The sequence below is a fragment of the Ruditapes philippinarum genome, unplaced genomic scaffold (genome assembly GCF_026571515.1).
Source record: "Ruditapes philippinarum isolate M1 unplaced genomic scaffold, ASM2657151v2 ctg1819_1_1_1_1, whole genome shotgun sequence".
NCBI classification, from domain to species: Eukaryota; Metazoa; Mollusca; class Bivalvia; order Venerida; family Veneridae; genus Ruditapes; species Ruditapes philippinarum.
The window spans coordinates 340395-362220 of record NW_026866564.1 but is presented as its reverse complement, the minus strand read 5'-3'; the positions used below and the strand labels follow the sequence as shown (position 1 = coordinate 362220).

Sequence of the window (21826 nt, the reverse complement as noted above, 5' to 3'; positions counted from 1 at the left end):
AAGATGATGGTAAATGCACTTATAATTCAGTATATAGAAATAAACCAGTGTCTAGTCTGGTAGATTATGTAATTTCAAATATAGAATGTTATGAAAGTGTATCAAATATGTGTGTTTTAGATATTAATGAATATTCTGATCATTGTCCAGTAACATTTTGTCTTTCTTATATTATATCAGATTTACCAGACGAATACTTAGAATTTGATAACATTTTATGGAATTCGTCCGAAAATGGGGATTTTTTAAACATATTACAAAGTAAGTGTTCTGTGTTTAATGATATCAACCAGAAACTGTTAAATGGTGTATATGATATCAATCAATGTGTGACATGTTTTTCTGACACAGTTTATGATATTTCATATTCATGTTACGGTAAGACGTATAATAATCGTCCAAAACAAAAGAAGCGGAAATCGCTATGGTTCAATGAAGATTGTAGACATGCAAAAAAGTTATTTTGTGATGCGAAGAGACGTAATGCTAGCTTTAAATCCGAAGAAAATAAATTAGTTTTGCTTACTTGCAGGAAAAAATACATTAAAATTAAAAAGGCGGCTAAAAGCAAGTATTTTCATAGAGAAAAAATAAAAATGTCTGATATTAGTAAAACGTCTCCTCGTAAATTTTGGAAATATATTAAAAAATTTAGAAATACAGGTGGATTTGAATCTAATGCTAGTCTTGAGGAGTTTAAAAATTATTTCAAAAATATGTCTAATGATAGTCAAAGCCAGTCGGAACGTGATGAATTTTCACAAGAGAGTCACGAAACTGTAAATATTGATTTTCTTGATAGAGAAATTTCTGTGGAAGAGGTCCAAAAAACAATATCTTCTTTGAAAAGATACAAAAGTTGTGACTATGACAATAATGTAGCCGATTTTTTTATTGATGCAAACAATGTTATATCTCCCTATTTATGTACAATATTTAACTATATTTATAATAACTGTTTATATCCTGAAGCATGGTCTAAGGGAGTTATTGTTCCGATATATAAAAAAGGTGATAAAAATATACCTGCGAATTATAGAGGTATTACATTAATAAATGTTATAGGGAAGATATTTTCTTTGATATTAAGAAATCGTATTAATAGCTGGTGTGAACAAGAACATGTTTTTAATGATTCTCAGTATGGTTTTCTAGAGGGTCGCTCTACAGCAGATGCTATTTTCCTACTTCATGCTATTAAACAGAAGGTTCTATCAAAAAAATCAAAACTTTGGTGTATTTTTATTGATTACCAAAGAGCATTTGATACTGTTTGTAGAGATAAATTATGGAATAAACTGTTACAATCAGGAATTAGCTGTAAAATGACAAATATGATCAAATGTATATATTTAAAGGTTCAAGCTTGTGTGAAATTGTCAAATAACATGAATATGTCAGACTTCTTTAATGTAACGATAGGTTTAAAGCAGGGAGAACCTTTGTCTCCTCTACTTTTTCTACTTTTCATCAATGATATTTCTGAAAATTTGGATTTTAATGCTTTGACTGAAAGGGACTTTGAACTTTTGTCTAGGTATATGATTTTATTTGCTGATGATATTGTATTACTTACGACAGATCCAAATAGCCTACAGGCTCAAATTAATGCTGTGCAACATTATTCTAAAAAATGGGTTTGAAAATAAACGTTAGTAAAACAAAAATTTGTGTTTTTGAAAAGAGAAAACAAACTGTATATACTGACTTCTATATAGATAACGAAAAAATTGAAATTGTTGACAATTTTGTTTATCTTGGAATCAAGTTTACTTACACCGGTACTCTTGTAAATGCTGTAAAAGCACTGCATGAGCAAGCTCTTAGGGCGTATAATAATCTTTTAAACGTTTTTGATAATGTTAGTCTAGATATTCGTACCAAGTTATCTCTTTTTGATACTATGATTGTCCCTATATTAACGTACGGATGTGAAGTTTGGGGTGCTTATAATTATAAAGAGGTAGATAAATTACATATTCGATTTTGTAAATATATATTAGGCGTAAAGAAACAAACTCCTACATATGCGGTATATGGTGAACTTGGCCGAGTGCCTCTGTCAGTAATATGTAAAGAAAGAAGCGTTAAATTTTGGTTGAAAATTATGAAAAGTAATGATTTACCTATTTATCAAATGTTTAATGATTTATGTAATAATGTAAGTACCTCTAGTTGGGCTAGTAGAATGAATTTCTATTATAGATCATTTAGGTTTTTTCAGATATAAGGTTGACATTTGATCCTAGGGTTAATTATTACCTTTTTGATAAAATCTAGAATACGAGATAATTTATTCAAGAATGGAGTTTAAATATTAATTCTATGTCAAAATTAGATTGTTATTGCAAATATAAAACTGAATTTTGTTTTGAAAAGTACTTGGATGTTATATTGAATGATAAGCTAAGGCAGCATTTGACATGCTTGAGATTGTGCTCACATAGTTTAGATATAGAATTAGGAAGATATAATAATATTGAAAGAAGTAATAGATTGTGCAAACTATGTAACCAAAATGCAGTAGAGTCAGAATATCATTTTGTTATGTGTTGCTCACGTTACAGTAGTATTAGATCGAAATATTTGGGCCAGTGTTCATGGCCAACTTTACAAAAGTTCAATGCATTGATGTCAAATAAAAGTAAAAAATATATGTTTAATCTAGCAAAGTATATAAAAGAAGCATTGTGTTTACGTCAAAATACCCTTGAAAGTTTACCTGTCTTCTGATCGTATATTGTACTTCATTATTTGTCTATGTTAGCTATGTATATAAAAGTCTTTGCCATAAGTTTTTTTTGTTTGTTTGTAAATGGCCAAAGGCAAATGTATTGCTGATTGCCAATAAATAAATGAAATGAAATGAAATATTATATTTAGAACATTTCTACAACTGTCAAATTTCTGGCTTTTTTAATAAAAAAATTCTAAATGTGATTCTTTTTTTCTTTTTATGAATCCTCTAAAATAACAAAGAGTGTCCTTAGAACATCATTAATTGCCGTTTTTATTGTTTTATAACATTACTAAAAATTAAAATTGTCGGCCGCCTGACCTGCTAGGCTGCCAACTTCACGCCGCCAGGCCGCTGGGCCGCCAACTTCACACCGCCAGGCCACCAACTTCACACATCTGTTGTATTATTATTATTTTTTTTTTTTTTGTTATTATTTTTTTTTTTTAAGTTAGCAGTTGTGTTCATAAGCATTGTTATGCTTTATGGCATTCAGAGTTGCTAGTTACTTTCCCCGTTAACATTCTATGTTCAACATAGGATGGTGTATTTCAAAGGTACTATATACTTGTGAGTTATTATCTACATTTCCTTCGACCGAAACATTAAGTCTTGCGTTTGGGTGATCTCTTCACTGGTGTTAATACATTTATTACGTACGCAGTATTTACATTTTACAGTTTCTACATTTGTTTTGCTTTAAGAATCAAATCCCTTCAAACATCAATCAAAGAAAGCTGAGGTGCTTTGCAGACTAGTAAACTCGTTATTTACTTAGCAGATATTTAGCAAGAAATAGTTTTTCTACTATTATTTTGATAACAAAATCGAGGAATTATTCTCCATATTCGTTGTGTACTAAAACTACGCTTTGAGGACAGATGATTTCAAACTGTAAGCATGATTAAACGATTTTACTATCTGACAGATACATCTATTCTAGATAGGAAATTGTTGGTGACGATTATATTGTAAGTGTGGTCATCCTCAAAAACTTGCTTACTGCAAAATACACCATTTAATATCACCAATTTAAAACGTCCGTTCCTGGCCATGAAGTTATAATGCACAGGTCGATAAGAATATTCTGAATAAAAGTCAAACAACGTGATTGTTTGGTATCATATAAAATCGGTTTTCTGAATATTAATATTGCTGAAGGAAATTCCTCTAGAGAAATCGTCATGAGTGAAATTGTATGTCAAAGCACCAATGAAAAAAGTCTTAGAAAGAATAGAATACAGTACAGTTTCCAGATAAAACATTGTAAATAGGAGATAATCCTTGAACGTTCTGCCCAGGGATAACCCTTGATTTCTCTCCCTTCGCAAAATGTTTAATAACAAAAAGCCTAAAATCACTCGCGTTCGCTGTTGAACTTAACAACTAACTATTATACTTTGCAGTTTTCTTTAAATCGAATAAAACGTGATGTTTTCTCTAGTAAATTCGGTAATTGTTTCGGTTCGCTTTATAATAAAAGTAGTAGGATGTTTTGTTATGCTGAAACGTGAAGGAAAACATCCGTGAGTCATTATATTCTTGCAGTTATGTTATTAAATGGATAAAGAAGAGAAAATTTAGCACCCCCACTCCGCTAGAAATTTAAAGGTATATCACCTTTTTTGTTCATTAGCATCTGCAGGAACAGGAGGGTGCATTTAAAAATGAGCTTGTGTAATAAATGAATTAACGATTGATGCATTACCGCGATTCGGACATATAAAAATAATGTCTGATATGATAATTTAGCGTTTCGTTATATCTTTTATTTATAATTTTCTTTAAACAAAAACATGAAAATTATAAACATTTTTACTTGAACTAATTTTATTATTTTATTAATAATTATACTCATTTGAATACATGCAGATGTAAGCGACTTAAGTAAAAATGCAATAAATCAAAAATCTTTAACTTCTGGGTCCTAATGTTGTTGGATTTTAGGTGTTTTTTATTTATCAAATATTTATCAAAAATAAGACTAATATGTATTCATAAGAAAAGGACGCATGTTGTCAAAATTCCAGTAAAATGTGTATGTGTATTTTTAAAGATATTCCCGTGTTTTGGAAACAGATCATAGCATAGTAATAAAAGGTAATAAAAAGTATATATTAACGGCACATGTATACCGCTGTCGGTGCACTTTAATCTGATATTACAAAGAACATGAGACGTTGAAATGGCATAACGTGTCTGTACGATTTAATTTCCACGAAATCAGTCATCTGTGACGTCATCATTACACAATATTTCACGTGACGAAGTCTTTTGTAGCTGATTCCTTGATTTGATCCACATTATCTGAAATAAAAAACATTATGGTTACGTAAATATATTAATTTCACAGCTATTTATGTAATATCTGATATAAATCATAAGTATGGTAAACTTCGAGAGTTCATTTTAAATTTTCGGGTCACTGTGCGCATGCGCCTGTTGCTTTTTTCTTTACGAAGTGTAAACGTGAATATTAATATTAATTTTGTGTATATATCTCTTTTTTATATTATCTTTTCAGATTTTCCTAATTCAAGAAAGTGCTTCTCTTGGTTTATGCCAGAATTTCAAATATTATTTTGAAAGCTTTTTGACTTCAGTGGAGTTCCTTTAAAAGTCAAGTGTTTGTTGGACTCGTCTAACAGTAGAACCTTTGGTTTTTTTATTGAATCTGTTGCAAAATGGTCTTTGAAATTGGATGACTCTTTACACATGTAACAGATTGTTAATGTTATTTCTCTGACATTTGTTTTTTCATTCAAAGTAAAATTACGTACCAATTTAATGCATGGGAACTGCCACGTTGAGAAGAACATCAGCAGAAAGGCGATATATAGAATTGTTCCAATAACATAGCATACTAATTTCAAAATAAGAAATGATTTCTTTACACACAATTTCTGCTCAATATTTTCCTCTCCATATGAACAATCAGCATATTCGGTTCCACAGTCTTGGCCAAGGTCTTGGTCAAACGTTACATATAAATAGCCTTCGTCACACATTTCAATGCAGTATCCATCCGACAGCACAGGTTTGTTACAATCTTCAACTTTTATACAGTTTTTACCATCTGCCACCATTTTAGGTCCACATGATGAAACACAAATAGACCAATTTCCGGTTTTAATCATAAATGGCTTATCAGCTGGACATGTCCAATTTAGTTGTGAATAAATTGATGGCTCGTCATTGAATGTAATGTGTGTCTGTAAAGAAAATACATATAAAATAAACATATAAAATATTTTTATTTTAATATAATGTTATTAAGTTCAATGTTTGTCTACCGCTTAAATAAATACATATAAAAATAAAAACATTATGCCAGTGAGAGATTTCATTGATAAAATCACACTGTACTTGGATAGAGTCTTGTTTTCTGAAAATAATAAATTTAGGAATCTGGAATTACTTGGAAAAAATACAGATACCGTAAATACCGTAAATCATTTCTATTGTAATGCAAGTCCGCGAATCTACTACCTTACACACAAACAAACAAATCCTCTATATCTTTCCTTGCCAAATTAAAAAATTTTTGCATTCACTATTTTTAACACCAGAAAAATGATACGCTGGGAATGTGTTTTCGAAAGCAAGTTGTGTAAAACGTCATACATGGTATCTATTTCACAATGTGTACTCAGATGTAATATACACAAAACAATTGACATATACTTTTAATTTTATAATGACTCGAATTTGACATTTTACAGAACAAAAATCATATAAGATATGACATTTGTTCTCGTATGACATTTTGTGGTTATTATACAATATTGAGTACAATACTGATTCTATTGGACTCATAAACAGCTGCAAAACCTATATCAGACTCTGTTTGTGCCTCGTCCAATATAGGTTTGAAAGTTGTGTACTCGTTCAATAGAATTCACAAGAAAAGCATTGATGCAAAGCATCAAAGGGCGTCCAAGCAAGAAATGCAGCAAGTGAAGATGAACTAGTACACATATGATGACAAGATATTCTTATAAACTACCAGAAATGTATACCACTTATGAATAAGTTCTTTAGCGGAAACTCGGCAGAGCCTCGTTACCGCCGTAAACAGTTACCCTCGAGCTAGATATTCCGGTCTGTACCGGCAGCCGGTGTAAGATTCTTATAATATTACTTGTTATTTCTTTATGATCGTGGTTATTAATAGCAACGGATATACATGTATGCAATCATTTATAATCCATATGTGTAACGCATGATCAACACGTACCACACATTTGTCCCTTATTATGTACATGTTATCGCTATTAGCGAAGACCCCCTTAAGGTATCTGTTCACACTTTAAGTTAGTAAAAATATGACACTGGTTATATTACCATGTTGATCATGTTGAGCATAATTGTTTATTATACAATAATTGTAATATCTATTAATTTTAATTAAAAAAAATACAAATTTTATGAATATTGTTTTCTTTTATTCTTTTTTGTGTTTTATGTGCTATTTTAATACTGAGTTTTTACTACTCTTTTTTATTAAAATTGTAAAATAAATTTTAAGAATTCAATTGTCATATTGACCGACGATTATAAGTCAAAGCTTACCTGGAAAAAGTCAGTAAATTATGGTTTATCTTTCAATATATAATATTGTTTATTCTTAAACCATGTACATATACATTGTATTTTTCTTTATCATTTTTTAAATTATCGATCATTGAATAATTCATAAAATCTAATTTGTAACTTTGAATAATTCCTCGGCATCTTTACTAAACACGGATAACAAATTGAATAATTAAATAAAATGTTTCAAAGTTGATAATGTCATTTTAATACCATAAAAAATGTACCTTTTTCTCAATTATTGTACATATCACGGATTTATATTACATATAAATCCGTGTACATATTTATTGTTTTTATCTCATATAGATAAAATGAAACATGCTATTGTTGTTTTTTTCTAATTGTAACGATATCAAACATCTACTCCAAAACCGGGAGAGACCGGACAATAAACGTGTGGTACTATTCGCCGGTCACTAGTAAATCCTGGTCAAAATAGACCGGGAGAGACCGGCATTTACCGATAGGAGTGATAAAAAGATATATCTATAAATAGGTTTTTGGAATATTTAGGTCATCAACTGATCATTCTAAGGATACATGTACAACAATAACATACCATGACATGATAACCGACTGTGTACTACAAAATGATAAATAAAAAACCCCGAAGAGCGCGATTTATTGACGGAAAAGGTTATTTCATTTGTAAATGTTTGCATTGCGAAAATTCATTGTAACATATCGCGACATTTCATTCTTATTTAATAATCAAGCACCCTCATACCGATCGGAATTTTCGGCTTTTATTATGACCGACTAAAAGGCTCGAGAAGTTGCTGTCGCCCTTTCACAAAATCTGATCTCATTCCATGAGAGCGCCGCGCTTCGGCGCGGACGCCAATTATTATATATTGATAAATCTAACCAATCGACAATCTGTATGTGTGCCTCGTGACCCTCCAATATATTCCCGTATTGGATCCAAACAAATATATATTATTGTCATATTGGACGGTTGGGTACATGTGCACTAAACGACAGTGCATATATTTTGACGTGACGTTATTTGCGTTATATAAACATAGCTAAACTAAATATTGTCAATGTGATAATTGAGATCAGGGGTGTCAATGTGATATTATTGGTGTAATTTTTTTCCGAGAACTAGTTTATATTAAATAACGACAGACATGTATATATCGTTTTAACACATTACTAAAACAACCAAAAGAATAAGTTTACAGTCTTATTTTCATTTATAAACATCGCCCGCTTTATAAGGAGCAAAAGTGCTAACGTTATATTAAAAACACGTGTGTAATAATGGAAATACATGTATGTTATTTTCATGATTTTAGAAAACAGAAAAATCATGTGAAAAGAAAGCACTTATTTTAAAATGAGTACAGGAATAAATTAAAACGTAACATATCTTATCATTTGAACGAACTTTACATATCATTTGAACAAACTATAAAAAAATACATAAACAGCAACTTACGGTAGTTATAGAACACATATATCCAATTAAACAAGCAGCGAGCAGTGAATTTCGACACGCCATTATTGACATTTGGAAGTACGCTGGTATTTCCGTTATCTATTTTTAGAATCGATTTCATTTTCACTGACATATACCTATCTGTGTAATCATGGCTACGAGTACAGAAAATAATTCAGAATATTTTGCAAACGATTGCCGTGATCAGGATTTAAAAGCTAAGATACCAGCTTTACCCGAAGGGAAGACAAAGCATTTCTTTGTTTCTTACACCAGTTTAGACAAAGAACGTGTTCATTCGGTAATTGAGGACGTCGAAAAGAGATTTGGTCTACAATGTGTATTTGATGAACGGGACTTTCAGGGTGGGAAGGATATAACAGTAAATATACGTGAAGGAATGATGTCTTCATTAAAGGTATTACTCTTTCTGACACCAAATTTTCTCGAAAGTGGTTGGTGTAAGTATGAAACTGACGCGGCATTTATAAACTCTATGGGTTGTGGCTATAGCTGTATTGTGCCTGTACTTCTTGAAGAGTGTGAGATACCGCCTACACTTGTGACCTTGACCTACATTGATGCAACCATACCGGGATTAGATGTGCCAGCCAAAATTGCAGCTTCACTTTTACGCCCTGGTATGTACATATGTGACTAAGTATGCTGTAAAGACAATTCTCATATTTAGTTTAAAGGCACACTATGGATAAAAAATGTCAAACATTTGTTAAATAATGTTTAAATAATTGATTCAGAGCATGTTGATATTTAAAACAGCTAAGTAGATTAGTAATGATTGTGCACACATGTGTAACAAATAAATTAATAATAATTTGTAATTATACAAATTGCCAATATAGCAAAAAAAAAAGCAAAGGTGGTTAAGTATAATATGTTGCAAATGACAAATGATATTTTAAATAAAAAATAAAAGGTCTTGGACAAATGAAAATAATGGCATTTTTGAGGCATAATGGGCCTTTAAACTCATTTGGATTATGATTATAAACTATATACATATGTTTGATAAATGTTAACATCAAGACTTTACTTGATTCATATTAAGGAATGCAGCTTCCCACACATAGTTTATTCATTCTGTCATTCAAATTAGATATATTCAGTTAGAATCTCATATATTTCATTTAATGTCTGTGATTATTTTTTTTCTCTCTAGGATGAGGATAGTATATCTCTAACATTCAACCATCTATATGAGAATAATATGAAGTACATGACCTCAAATATATATTTTATCATTAAACAAAAATCTTAAATAACAAATAAGAATAAATATGTTACATCTATACATTCTACTTTACAACAGTTATTTGATTGAGTTAAGTGTTTACTTTCGAGTCCGCTTACTTATGTCAAAATGTTTTGTTACAATGTTTATCAACAAAACATGATGGGGATGTTTGAGTTTCAGTGTGTATATTCAAAACGCTAATCTACATGTCAAACACTACACAAGATGTTGAATCACGTATAAATTAAAGCACAGCTGAGTTCGAAAATGCCCAATTATGCGTTTTTGCATGAAGTTAGATATATAAACGAGAATTTATCGGAAATTTCAGGGTATTTTTTTCGTAGTTGTAATATACAGAAAACTATAAGAAACTAGCAGGCTTTCTTTAAAGGGACTTCACTGATGTGTTTTAAGGTGATTCCGCTTTGTCAGCCATGTTTGTTTTAACTAAAGTCTGTCCAAAGTGAAAGTAGGCGAAACTTCATAATAACAACAAAGCTCACATTGTTATATGATGAGCCATTTGCATGTACACTTATGTTCTATGTTTAAACAAAAATAAAAATGATAACAATAAGAAAATTTAACTTGAATGGGCTAAATTTCTGAAGACCAAAAACATTCTGTTGCAAAGTTTTATGCACATTTCATGAATGGCAAAATCCAGTTCAAAGTCTATTCTAGTGCCAACAAATGCTATTGTTATATGAATTTTGGCCTACTTTCACTTTGGACAGACTTTGTGAAAATAAACATGACTGACAAAGCGGATCGAATCACCAACTTTATATAATTTTTCGAGATTAATGTTTTATTTGATGAAGACTGAGGCTAATAACTTGTGTTTAAAATTTCAGATCATTCGTTCATTTTGTTTTCCAAAATAATTATTCTAAATTTGAAAAAAATGACCCAAAATTTGAAATGCTTAACATCATTTGTTTCACTTAAACAGGGCTAAGGATTTTGGTTGCATATTTCTGCCACCAGATAACCATATGAGGTTAACTCGTTACGTAACTAGATAAGCTCTTAATTAACTAGTTAGTTATGTGGTTAACTAGTTACGCAACTAGTTATTTTTTTCAATTAAAAAAAAGGAAACATGCATGTGAGTGCCTACAACTGAGTGCTTACAACTGCCGTCCTTTTATTATTTTACCAGCTTAATATTAAGAGGTTAACTAGTTACGTACCTAGTGAACCTCTTAACTAACTACTTATAATAATTACTTAACTAACTAGTTAATTAAGAAGTTTACTAGTTACGTAACTAGTTAACTTCTTGATTAATTAGTTAATTAAGAGGTTAACTAGTTACGTAGTTTAACTAGTTACGTAACTACGTAACTAGTTTACCTCTTAACTAACTAGTTAATTAAGAGGTTAACTGGTTACGTAAATATGTAACTAGTTAACCACTAACTTACTAGTTAATTAAAAGGTTAACTAGTTACGTAACTTGTTAACCTTTTAATTAACTATTTAGTTAAGTGATAAACTAGCTGTGTTACTAGATAACCCCTTAATATTAAGCTGGTAAAATAATAAAAAGATGGCATTTGTAGGCTATAACATGCATTTATTTCCCGTTATGATCTTTTATTTATTGAAAAAAATAACTAGTAACGTAACTTGTTAACCACATAACTAACTACGTAACGTAACTAGTTAACCACATAACTAACTACGTTACGTAACTAGATAACCTTTTAATTAACTAGTAAGTAATATGCCACCATAAAGAATAGCACAAAAATACGATTTTCGGTTTATTTCATTATTTTCTTTAGCATATCTTTCTGATTTGTGTGTCCAATTTAATCTATGTAAGTAATTCAAATTTTATGTTTTTGGGGTTTGGACCTCAGTGGAGTTCCTTTTAATACATTTTTAGGGAATAAGAATTTATTATTATATCCCCGAAACGAAGTTTGGGGGTATATAGGAGTCACCCAGTGGTCGGTCGGTCGGCCGGTCAGTTAGTCGGTCGGTCCAGCTGTCCGTTGCATTTTCCTTGTTTGGAGCATAACTTCAAGACTAATAGTTGGAATTCAATATAACTTCATACAATGGTCAAGCACATTGAGAGGAAGTGTAGTGCACAACAAAAACCATAACTCAATCTTGACTAATTACAGAGTTATTGCCCTTTGTTACTTTTCCTTGTCCGGAGCATAAATTTAAAACTACTGGTTTTAATTCAAAACAACTTCATACAATTGTCAAGCACAATAAGGGGAAGTGCAGTGCAGAAGAACCATAACTCTATCTAAAGTAATTACAGAGTTATTGCCTTTTGTTACTTTTACATTGCTTTCTTTTGTCCAGACCATAACTTGAAGACTAATGATTGGAATCCAATATAACTTCATACAATGATCAAGCAAATTGAGAGGAAGTGCAGTGCACAAGAACCATAACTCCATCTTGACTAATTACTGAGTTACTGCACTTTGTTACTTTTCCTTGTCCGGAGCATAAATTGAAAACTACTGGTTGGAATTCAAAAACATTTCATACTATGGTCAAGCACAATAAGGGAAAGCGCAGTGACTAAGAACCATAACTCCATCTTGACTAATTACAGAGTTATTGCCCTTTGTTACTTTTCCATTGCTTTTTTGTCCGGACCATAACTTGAAGACTTATAGTTGGAATTCAATATAATTTCATACAATTGTCAAGCACATTGAGAGGAAGTGCAGTGCATAAGAATCATAACTCCATCTTGACTAATTACATAGCTATTGCCCTTTGTTACTTTTCCTTGTCCGGACCATTTCTTGAAAACTACTGGTTGGAATTCAATACAACTTCATACAGTTGTCAGGCACATTAAAAGGAAGTGCCGCGCAAAAGAACCATATCTCCATTTTGACAAATTGCATAGTTATTGCCCTTAGATACTTTTCCTTGTCCGGAGCATAACTTAAAACATACTGGTGGGAATTCAAAACAACTCCATACAATGATCACGCACAATAAGAGGAAGTGCAATGCACAAGAACTATAACTCTGTCCAGAGTAGTTATAGAATTATTGCTCTTTGTTACTTTTCCATTGATCTTTTCTTGTCAAGAGCATAACTTGAAACTACTGGTTTGAGTTCAATTTTATTTCATACAATGGTCAAGTATATGGAGAGGAAGCTCAGTGCTGCACAGAAACCATAAAGTCTCTTTCTTGACTCATTTAAAAGTTTTTGCCCTTTGTTACATTTTATTGTCCAATGCATAACTTGAAAAATAATGTTTGGAATTCATTGAAACTTTATACAATGGTCCAGGGCAGTGATATGAAGTGCAGTGCACAAGAACCATAAGCCTATTTGGACTATGTTAACAGTAATTGCCCTTTGTTACTTTTTTTTGTCCAGTGCATAACTTGAAAACTAGTAGTTGGAATTCAATACAACTTCATACAATGGTCAAGCGCAATGAGAGGAAGTGCAGTGTACAATAACCATAACTCCATTTTCAGTATTTATACACTTATTGCCCTTTGTTCCTTTTCCTTGTCTTTCTGGACATATTGCAGAGTAATTCAATAAAACATCATCAATGTCAAACCGCATTGAAAGGAAATGCAACATACAAGAAACACGACTATCTTTAATTGCCCACAACCATAACTCTATTTCAATTCTTTTACAATGTATTCTGTTACTAGTAACATCCTCATTTTCGAAGCAGTCTTGTGGGGGTATTAATTACATTTAGAGATAGTTCTAGTTTAAGATATGATATCTATTTTTGTACCTTTTTCCAGATACTGATGACGGTTTATTCTCGCTTAACATTAGGATGATGAACCGATATTGTAAGTGAAACTTTTGCAAGTAACTGTGATATCTATTTTTAGTTCACACTTTATAATATGCAACCAATGAACTTCAAGTATAGGGGCGTCCGTTGCCGAGTGGTTAAGGTCGTTGACTTAAAACCACTTGCCATTCACCGCTGTGGGTTCGATGCTTTGACACGGACTTTGGATTCTTTCATGTGAGGAAGCTATCCACCTAGCTTACGGAGCGTCGGTGGTTCTACTCAGGTGCCCGTTCGTGCCTGAAATAATGCACGGAAGGGCACCTGAGGTTTTCCTCCACCAGTAAAGCTGAAACGTCGCCATATGACCTATACTGTACGTAAAACCCAATAAAAACAAAAACAAAAAAGTATTTGCACCATGTGATATGTCTGTCAAATTCATAATTGAATCCAGTCTTATCTATTTAGCCTTATTTTCGTAGTCATAGCTTCATTTGCATTTTACGAGTCAAAAAATCCATATCGAATTTATATATTGCAGAGTAATTCAATGTCATTGACATTATGTTCATATAGTACCCAAGGTAACTCTGGATACTGTTAGTTATCTTTCTCACATAATTGAACTTCAAATTTTGTTTTCATCAAGCCAAGTTACTAGTATTAAGCTAATAACTGCGCTTGACTTGGTCTGCAATGAACGTTAATTTACGTTAATGAACGTTAAGTTCTGCCAAAATGTTTAACAATTGGTGGTGTGATTAACATGTTAAGCAGAGTTAATGAATGTTCTTGTTTTTAACCTTACCTTACATTACCTTAATAAGATGAAAAATAACGATTTTGTGATTTTTTAGCTTCGTAAATTCACGAATTCAGCTTCATGAATTTAGGCGTTTTACTTTATGAATTTGTATATTTCAGACGAGAACGGATATTGTTTTATCATTCCGGCATCACGTGATAACTTAAGTGTCGCCAGACCTGCCAAGTATCGTTTCACAGTTGACAATAACCTGATTGAAAAACTGAAGGAAAATAAGGTTGAAGTATGTAGTTAATGTGGTGGTGCTGGTACTTATATTTATTTTCAGTCCGCATCCCGGCAGTAAGCCACATTGAATAAACAAGAACACAATCCAGCCACCGCATCGTTCTTGGGCAGATTATCACGCAGTTTACCAGTACTAGATGCCTTCACGTTTATAAGGAACTGATAACTTCTGTACTTGCCAATGCAGAGTACATTACGAATGACCGAAGAAAGGATTTCATGATCAATCACAAGGAAAATTACCCGCACCGTCCGGGAATCGAACCGGGATCACCCTATTCACAGTCCAACGATATGAGCGTACGAGACGGTGCCTGTAGTCTAGTATTGTTCTGGCATGTACTTATCTACAAAGCTACAGCGTCAAACCATAAACTGGTTAAGATTTTTAATGTCTGCGCAGTAGTTAACAAAACATGAACTCTAAAGAATTGATTTACTAACCTGTAAAAAGGAGTGATGTAACTAGTATGTTATACTATCTCCTTTCTGAATAATGACCTGTCGACATCTTCTGGGTAGACTATCGTACAACTTCTGGATATAATATAGTGGCACCTTATTCCACACATGTACCAACTGAGCCTTCAGGTCATTGACATTATGTACTAGATAAAGTCGATTTTTCGACGTGTTTTTCATCAGTAATTGTTACCAAACGTTTCCAATAGGACTCAAATCTGGGGACTGTAGTGGCTAAATAAGCTTGGGTATTTTGATTTCTATGTTTTAATTCCTCGGACTGTCGGGAGTGGTGGCAGGGAGCGTTGTCATCCTGATAGAGTCAGGTATTAACACCAAATATTTTCGCAATAACTTGCCGAAAATTCGAGTCTAAAATCGCAATGTAATGTTCAGAAATCATGATATCATTAACGAATGCTAAAGTCCCAATTCCATTATAAGTAATGCAACCCCAGACCCTGATTTTAATTGTTGATTGGGGCCCGTCAGTAACATATCCAAAGCATTCAGGTCGCCACTTTTTCCAAGCTCTTTCTCCAAACTTTTGTTTTCCTGTCAGTTTTAATAACAACCATCATTTCTCAACTAAAAACAATATTCTTTAAATGATTTTCTTAATAATATTCCTATGGTTTTCCTAACGGATCGTTGTTTATGTCCAAAGAAATTAAGTCTCCTCTATACAGAACGAATATAAAGTTTCACAGGTGCTATTTCATTACATTTTCCGGTAATACACTTCAAATTATATCAAACACATTTGTTTTTACAATCCTTAACAAAGTGCGGTCGGCGTAAACCGATGTTGCTTTTGGTCTGCCAGGTCTGTGGACATTTTCAATGCGTCCCCTTTGTTTCCACCGCTTTAAAATCCTAGAAATGGTACTCAAACCAATACTTAATCTTTTTGCACCATCCCTTGCGCGTAATTCGCTTTCAATCAGCTCAATAATATTTCTTTTCGTTTCACTTGAAATTTCACGACCGTGCTCAGCCTTTTTTGACAGTGATTAAAATAATCGCGCTCTACAAACTTCTGGAAATATGTCATGCCACACAATAGACTTTACAGGATTAAACATATTTCTATCATACATTTCCCATATCAAGGTCGCTAACCGCAAAAAAAACAATACACATATAAACTCGCAGCGTACCATGTCGCTATTAAAAAAAACATTGACTCATTTATGGCATCACCTTGTAATTATTACTTTTATACATATATTTTTCATCACTTTTGTTCACATTTTGGTTGAGATTGCCACTCTTGAAATATCTATTTTTATACCGCTAGTTGAATATAAATCCTGCATTAAAAGAAAGAAATTGCATTTTATTTGTATTTAACATGTACATGAAAACTGTTTTCTGTTCAGATGATCGAGTAGTCATTACCATTTATTTTACTTTCTCTTTTTTATCTATTTGATCCGGCAAAACACCCATGAAAATACGGGAAAAAATGGTTCACTGCAGTGAGAAATAAAATTTTATAGTGTAAAATACGAAAAATGAAAACCAATCAATATTTCATTTACATGTGTGTAAATTTTTAATATGTGTTACCTTCTATATTGGTCGAAGGGTTTTTATAAAGTTCTCTCTTGTGATTGAGACTGTAAAACACACAGAGACAGCAAAATAAATAAATAAACAAGAAAGTCAGAAGTTTCGTTCTCACGTATACAACTGTAATTCAAATCTTCAGTGCATTTCATAAATATACAAAACCGTCAAAATCATGAAACAAACGATGAATGAGAAAATGAAGAATGAATATATAGATATCAATACACATATATAAGTAAATTACCTGTAAAACACACAGAGACAGCAAAATAAATAAATAAACAAGAAAGTCAGAAGTTTCGTTCTCACGTATACAACTGTAATTCAAATCTGCCGTGCGCATGCGTGGCGGTAAATCATGAGCGAAAAAATGAGGCCCGTCACCAGTTACTATAGTTAGTGTATGATATATGATGAATGATATAATGAGGCTATGGGAGTAAATATGAGATGAAGAGTGGATGGACAAGGAAGAATATATTTATAAGAAATGCACTATATATCATATAGGATATAATAATGATAAAGTATATACATGTATATATAATGACAAATGACCCTGTGACATCCTTCCCCGCTCAGTCAAATGTCGTCCCGACATTTCCATATCTTACAGTCATCTTAAAAAATACAACTACATACCTAGGGTCAGAAGTCTATATACAACTACTTTTTACAAAGCAGTCACAAAATATTCCACCAACAGCTATGTTGTTTAAGTTATAATGAATATTTAGTTTATATTAACGTTCTATCAAAAAGAAACGTTAATAACAAAGATGATTTAATACATTCCAATGGAATGTTTCATAAAGTATTTAAGATAGACTGCAGTTCTATCTAAATACAAAAATTACAATAAATTATATACCTTTCCTGTGTAGTTATACACATAGAAAATAAATAAACGCTGTATCAGACATTTGTTTCAAATAATCCGACGTGTTCAAATTTTATTTATTCATAATGCAACAATTATCACAATAAATGTAAGATAATAATGCAAATTTGATGCTACATATACTGGCAAATATAACACTGGAATTCGTGAAGATTTTAGTAAAACCACCAATCATGTAGATAAAAGATAACAAAATTAAAACATGTAAAATCATCAATTTCAAGTAATCCAGTGTTTGTCACGTAACCAGGCAGGCTTCAGTCTTGTACGGGAAGATCTTTTGGGAACGAATTCTTCAGCTTTGGGATTTAACGTAGATGTTCTTCTCTGTGGAATGACATATTTGGGAACATCTGTATTTTCTGGTGTATTATCTGAAATGTTAAAAGAAGAATCAGTTATGGGCTCGGTCTGTACAAGAAGCTCAGGTCCATCATTCTCATGAGAGGGGTTTAACTGAGCTTTCCGTACAGGCAAACCCATAAAAGGCAACAAAAGATTTCTGTGAAGGGTTTTTATGCCACCCCGACCATGCTCTCTTCTAACCTGAAAAACAGGTATAGAAGGATTAGGTTGGGATGTCACAATATAAACCTCCTTATCCCACCTATCAGCCAACTTGTTCTTCCCTTTCAGGCCTACGTTTCTAATTAAAACTCTATCCCCGCGCTGAACTTTAGCGTCCCTAACCCTAAAATCATAACGACGCTTATGTCGTTTACTTTGACGCCTGGACTCACGGTTGGCAACCTTATAAGCAAAATGGAGACGTTTCTTTAAAGAAGAAATGTACTCCGAGGGACTTTTCTTGGCTGATGTTGAATCAGGTTCGATTCCAAGAAAAGCATCAATGGATAACCTAGGATGCCTCCCAAACATCAAAAAATGAGGGGTGAGCCCAGTGGTCTCATGCCTCGTAGAATTGTAAGCATGGACTAAAGTGGGTATATGAGCCTTCCAATTCTGCTTTTGCTTAGTTTCCAGGGTCCCCAACATATTCAAAAGGGTCTGATTAAACCTTTCGGCCATTCCATTTCCTTGTGGGTGATAAGGAGTTGTGCGAGACTTGTCAATATTGGCAATCTTGCACAGCTCGCTTATCACCGCACTTTCGAAATTTCGACCCTGGTCACTATGTAAACGGGCTGGAAAGCCATAGTGACATATAAAAGACTCAAAAAGGACTTTGGCTGTTGTACGGGCCGTTTGGTTTTTAGTAGGTATGGCCTGTGCAAAGCGGGTGAAGTGATCAGTAATCACAAGTATATTTTCATAACCGCCTGCAGACATTTCTAAAGATAGAAAATCCATACAGACTAATTCAAGGGGATAAGAAGATTCAAAGGGAACTAAACCAGCAGAAACTTTGCATGGTGTTTTCCGACAAATAAAGCGGGGGCAGTTTTTGACACGATGTTCAACAAACTGTTCTAAACCAGGCCAGTAAAACATCGACTTTAACAAACTACAAGTTCTCTCTCGACCTTGATGTCCGGCATCATCATGAAGGCCTGTAAACACAATATCACGGAAAACTTCTGGAAGAACAAGATGATTAACAAAATGGCCAGAAACAGTTCCTTTACGAAAAAGAATATGGTCTTTGATAAAAAGAGATGACCATTCCCTAAAATATGGTCTTACAAGTGGGTCTTCTAAAGAACAAAGACGTCTAGTTGGTTTTTGACCTGCCTGGACTAAATGTCGGATGCATGCTATGGCTACATCTTTTCCCTGTTCTTCAGCCCAATCAATATCACTAAAATGGGTGTCTACCGGTTCATCACCATCTGCATCGGCATGGTCTAACACAGACTGAGAGAAAGAGTTACACTCAAAGAGAGGGGATTCCTTGGGATCAACTAAAGTACCAAGGCAAAGTGCCTTTACTACATCTGAAAATATAACAGTACCAGGACAAGAAGATGTAGGTAATCGTGAAAGTGCGTCTGCATCAACGTTCGACTTACCACTGCGATAACTGATTGTAAAATCAAAATTAGCTAAAGAAGCTAACCAACGGTGAGACGTTGCATCAAGTTTCGCAGTGGAAAGAACATAAGTCAAAGGATTATTATCAGTACGGACTTGGAAAGAGTTACCATACAGATAGTCTTTGAACTTATCACTCACAGCCCACTTTAGAGCAAGAAACTCTAATTTATGAGCGGGATAATTCCTTTCATTTGGTTTTAACCCACGACTTGCAAAAGCAACAGCTCTCTCTTTACCATCATGCACCTGGTATAAAACGGCACCAAGACCAACTCCACTGGCATCGATATTCACTAGAAATGGTTTATGGAAATCAGCATATGCCAAGATGGGTGGGGTACTAAGACACTTAAGTAGTAAGTCAAAGGCAGATTGTTGATCAGGACCCCATTTCCAAGGTGTAGCTTTATTCTTGGATTTGCTGGCTTTGTTGGTAGGATGACCAATCAGCAAATCGTTCAGTGGTTTGCTTATCTGGGAAAATCCTTTGATGTACCGCCTGTAGTAACCAGCAAAACCAATAAAGCTCCTTAACTCCTTGATAGATTTAGGGACAGGCCAATTCTTTAAAACAGCAATCTTGTCGGGATCGGTTTCGACACCATGTTCACTGACAATATGGCCTAAATACTTCACACTGGTTCGAAAGAAATCACATTTAGAACCTTTAAGCTTGAGACCAGCTTTCTCCAAACGCTGAAAAACAGAATTAAGACGCTGAAAATGCTCTTCTTTGGATTTAGAAAAGATGATAATGTCATCTAAATAGATGAGACATTCAGTAAGGTTAAGATCACCCATAGCACGCTCCATCAGTCGCTGGAAAGTAGCAGGGGCATTGGTTAGCCCAAAACCCATACGGTTACACTCGTAAAAACCGAGTGGACCAACCGAAAAGGCTGTCTTATACTTGTCGGCCTCCTTCATGGCAACTTGCCAGTAACCTGATCGTAGGTCAAGCTTAGAAAAGAATTTGGCACCAACTAAGCTATCTATGGTCTCGTCTATCCTGGGCAAGGCATATGCATCCTTGATGGTTCTACTGTTGAGCCGACGGTAGTCAATACAGAATCTTAAAGACCCATCCTTCTTACGTACAAGGACTACATTCGAAGAGAAGGGACTATTAGATTCTCTAATGGCACCAGCAGCTAACATATCTTTCAGATGTTCCCTGACTTCAACATACATACCCGGTGGAATACGCCGATAATGGTCCTTGAAAGGGGTAGGATCTGAAAGTTCAATACCATGTTCTACAATTTTGGTACATCCAAGATCTGTTGGGCCTGATGAAAAGATATGTTTCCAACTAGAGAAAAATTCATTGGCCTTAACATGTTCATCTACTGTTAGAATATCAGTAGGAACAGAAATACCCAAATCCTCAAGTGACTTGTCTGCATTGTTCATCTTGGCAGTAGAACCTTCAAAAGGATCCATTCTTCTAACGACATCTACATCTTGAAGACGACAAAGAAGAGAATTGGGTTTAATGACAACAGGATGGGCAGACATATTACACATTCTCACAGGTATCCTACAAAAAGAAATTGTAGGTTTCACATGAACAAGGTTTGGACAAACAGATACAGATACATTATTGTCAATATTCTCAGTAACAGCTTCAGACATATTACAAACATTGCGAACCTTGCCAATAACAGTTTTGGTCTCAAAAGGTGGGATCTAAACACTGATATCACTAAGACTTCTGACAGGAAGGCAATTTACAGAAGATAAAACAGTAAAAACATCACTCCATTCAGCTGGTACCTGACAGGTAGGGGCCAAAGTTTTAAGAAAATTTAAAACATTGGTACCTACAATTAAAGGAACTGAAAAAGAATACTTGGTATCCTGAACCACTAACAATGGCACAGAAACAGGGTTAAAATCAACCTTTGGTATACCAATATCAACAATAATATAACCAATGTAAGGAACAGAAGAACCATTAGCACTGGAAATATCCAAACTAAAATCTGTAAGGCTGTGAAGTGCTGGTCTAGGAACTAAAGATGAATAAAAAGA

General features: G+C 33.4%; 1 protein-coding gene across 1 annotated transcript; it reads right to left on the bottom strand.

Moving 5' to 3' along the window:
* Positions 1–3636: 3636 nt before the first annotated feature.
* LOC132732933 (uncharacterized) lies at positions 3637–8886 on the bottom strand. Its single transcript, XM_060719458.1, has 3 exons — positions 8778–8886; positions 5518–5949; positions 3637–5044 (listed from the first exon to the last, which is right to left on the bottom strand). The coding sequence occupies exons 1-3, from the start codon at positions 8847–8849 to the stop codon at positions 4961–4963; spliced, it is 588 nt and encodes a 195-aa protein (XP_060575441.1). The 5' UTR covers positions 8850–8886; the 3' UTR covers positions 3637–4960.
* Positions 8887–21826: the final 12940 nt, after the last annotated feature.

Coding starts and splice junctions, on each gene's coding strand:
- LOC132732933 (XM_060719458.1), bottom strand. CDS start 8,849: ATGTCAATAATGGCGTGTCGAAATTCACTGCTCGCTGCTTGTTTAATT. Junction 5,950..8,777: donor ATATGTGTTCTATAACTACC/GTAAGTTGCTGT, acceptor TTTTCTTTACAG/ACACACATTACATTCAATGA. Junction 5,045..5,517: donor AGTTCCCATGCATTAAATTG/GTACGTAATTTT, acceptor TTTTTATTTCAG/ATAATGTGGATCAAATCAAG.